General features: G+C 54.7%; 1 protein-coding gene and 1 long non-coding RNA gene across 2 annotated transcripts in view; one reads left to right on the forward strand and one right to left on the reverse strand.

The window, feature by feature from the left end:
- FOXRED1 (FAD-dependent oxidoreductase domain containing 1) overlaps positions 1-1,444 on the forward strand; it is a 7,754-nt gene extending 6,310 nt beyond the window's left edge. Inside the window, exons 9-11 of the mRNA XM_010829487.1 lie at positions 67-206; positions 445-549; positions 751-1,444. Coding sequence (XP_010827789.1) covers positions 67-206; positions 445-549; positions 751-1,005 — 500 coding nt within the window. The 3' untranslated portion in view covers positions 1,006-1,444. The remainder of the gene's footprint in view (positions 1-66; positions 207-444; positions 550-750) is intronic.
- The window catches only part of LOC104980706, a 6,688-nt gene continuing 3,812 nt past the window's right edge, over positions 148-3,023 (reverse strand). The window contains exons 2-3 of the long non-coding RNA XR_824299.1: positions 1,803-1,957; positions 148-229 (exon numbers count right to left, since the gene is read on the reverse strand). This is a non-coding gene — a long non-coding RNA (uncharacterized LOC104980706). The remainder of the gene's footprint in view (positions 230-1,802; positions 1,958-3,023) is intronic.

Genomic DNA, 3,023 nt, shown 5'->3' on the forward strand with positions numbered 1-3,023 from the left:
TTCAGGGGGTGGTTACACGAGGGTCGGGGTGGGGGGTCACTGTTCTCGCCACTTCTCACGCTGCTGGTCACGGCAGGTATGTGTACCTGTGGCACTGCCCCCAGGGACCAGGCCTGGAGGCACCGCTCGTCGCAGACTCCAGTGGAGCCTATTTCCGCCGGGAAGGATTAGGCAACAACTACCTGGGCAGCTGTAGCCCCACAGAGGTAAGCTCCGTGCGGTCAGGGTGCTGGCGAAGAGACGGAGAGCGGGTGTCACTCAGGAGTCAGGCTTCCTTGGAGGGCCCCACGCGGGAACTGATGTCACAGTCCCCTCTGGCTTTGAACTGGGGTCTCTTCCCCCCCAGCCCCTGCCCACCAAGGGGACCAACTAAAGAGGTCGGTGACGTCTGGATCTGCCCTTGTCCTGGACAACGTCAGCCCTGTCCCCACCTCTCCCTACCAGGAGGAGGAACCAGACCCAGGAAACCTGGAAGTGGACTACGACTTCTTCCAGGAGAAGGTGTGGCCCCGTTTGGCCCAGAGGGTACCAGCCTTTGAGACTCTAAAGGTAACTGGACTGAGACAGATGACCCTGGAGCCTCTGGGCCTGCTCCCAGAGCCTGCCACCCACCCCACACAACAGGGGCCTCCACTTCACAATGGCTGAGGACTATTCCGTGGGCCTGCTCAGAGGTGGTAGAGGGTACTGGGAATGAGGTAGGGTGCATGGGCAGCCCTCCCAGGAGCCCCATATCTCGTGCTCCCGCAGGTCCGGAGTGCCTGGGCTGGCTATTATGACTACAACACCTTTGACCAGAACGGCGTGGTGGGCCCCCACCCCCTTGTCATCAACATGTACTTTGCGACGGGCTTCAGTGGCCATGGGCTCCAGCAGGCCCCCGCCGTGGGGCGGGCTGTGGCCGAGATGGTGCTGGAGGGCCACTTCCAGACCATCAACCTGAGCCCTTTCCTCTTCAGCCGCTTTTACTTTGGAGAGAAGGCCCAGGAACACTGTATCCTCTGAGCTCGGGAGTGCCTCACAGGCCCACCACCCACTGTGTCACCCTGGGCTCTGATCCTGGCCATGCTCATACCTCCTCACAGCTTGGGCCTCCCCAGCACCAAGCCAGGGTCTCCTCCACCCGCCTCTCTTCCAGGGCGCCCTGCCCCATATGGGCCCAGGCCCATGCTAATGGAGAACGATGGGGCGGGACCCCAGGACTGATCACGGCCCAGGTTGATGCCTCCCACCAGTAGCCCAGCAGGACAGAACACCTCAGGGGCCCTGAGCATCAGGACCCAGGACTGGCTCCTTCCTGGTACCAAACCAGAGAGACTGCCTCTGCCTCTCTCAGCAGAGCCCAGACCAGAAGCAACCTGGGGCAGCTTGGCCTAGGTCTGTTGACTTTTCTGTTTATCCTCCTTATTGATCAATAAATGTGATTAACTCTTTCCTTTTAGCAGTCCTCTGTCCCTTCGTCTTTTCACCTAATGGCAGTCGCTTTTGAAACAGCACCCTAGTCGGTGGCCCTCCCAGATCATCCGTTGGGAGAGGGAGGGAGGAGAGGGCAGTTGTGCTGCCGGGGGCCGGGGGTGGCGGGGTGGCCAGTGGAACCCCTGAGTAGAGGGTAGGTAAGCGCCAGGACTTATCAAGTGAGCAGAAGAGGAAGAGGCACCTGAACGCGGAATGAATGCAACAAACTCTCGCTGAAACACAGGAAGGAAGTTGCCAGGGGCAGGGGGCAGGGATGGGGCAAGCTGAACCCAGTATCTGTGTTAACCCTATGAGGCTGCCTCCTTCAGTGTCCAGTATCCACTCACCCTTCCTTCTGTACAGACACCCCCACCTACGGTCGGAGGAAAAAGGCCTTCATCTGGCTCCTCCTCCAGCAGCTACTTCCTCCAGGACCGCAAATGCTGCACTTGTTAGGAAGGCAGGAATGAAACCTCTGTGGCTCAGATGGTAAAGAATCCACCTGCAATGCAGGAGACATAAGAGACAGGTTTGATCCTTGGGTTGGGAAGATCCACTGGAGGAAATGGCACCTGGGAAATCCCATGGACAGTACCCTGGCGGGCTACAGTCTATTTCAATTCAGTACAGTCGCTTAGTCACGTCCGACTCCCTGCGACCCCATGGACTAGCACACCAGGCCTCCCTGTCCATTGCCAACTCCCAGAGTTCACTCAAACTCATGTCCATCGAGTTGGTGATGCCATCCAACCATCTCATCCTCTGTCATCCCCTTCTCCTCCTGCCTTCAATCTTTCCCAGCATCAGGGTCTTTTCCAATGAGTCAGTTCTTCCCATCAGGTGGCCAAAGTATTGGAGCTTCAGCATCAGTCCTTCCAATGAATATTCAGGGCTGATCTCCTTTAGAATGGACTGGTTGGATCTCCTTGCAGTCCAAGGGACCCTCAAGAGTCTTCTCTAACACCACAGTTCAAAAGCATCAATTGTTTGGCACTCAGTTTTCTTTATAGTCCAACTTTCACATCCATACATGACTACTGGAAAAACCATAGCTTTGACTAGACGGACCTTTGTTGGCAAAGTAATGTCTCTGCTTTTTAATATGCTGTCTAGGTTGGTCATAACTTTTCTTCCAAGGAGCAAGCGTCTTTTAATTTCATGGCTTCAGTCACCATTTGCAGTGATTTTGGAGCCCCCAAAAATAAAGTCTGCCACTGTTTCCACTGTTTTCCCATCTATTTGCCATGAAGTGATGGGACTGGATGCCATGATCTTAGTTTTCTGCATGTTGAGCCTCAAGCCAACTTTTTCACTCTCCTCTTTCATCAAGAGGCTCTTTGGTTCCTCTTTGCTTTCTTCCATAAGGGTGGTGTCATCTGCATGTCTGAGGTTATTGATATTTTTCCCGGCAATCTTGATTCCAGCTTGTGCTTCCTCCAGGCCAGTGTTTCTCATGATGTACTCTGCATATAAGTTAAATAAACAGGGTGACAATATACAGCCTTGACATACTCCTTTCCCTATTTGGAACCAGTCTGTCGTTCCATGTCCAGTTCTAACTGTTACTT

This window comes from Bison bison, unplaced genomic scaffold, assembly GCF_000754665.1.
Source record: "Bison bison bison isolate TAMUID 2011002044 unplaced genomic scaffold, Bison_UMD1.0 scf7180017864506, whole genome shotgun sequence".
Taxonomy (NCBI): domain Eukaryota; kingdom Metazoa; phylum Chordata; class Mammalia; order Artiodactyla; family Bovidae; genus Bison; species Bison bison.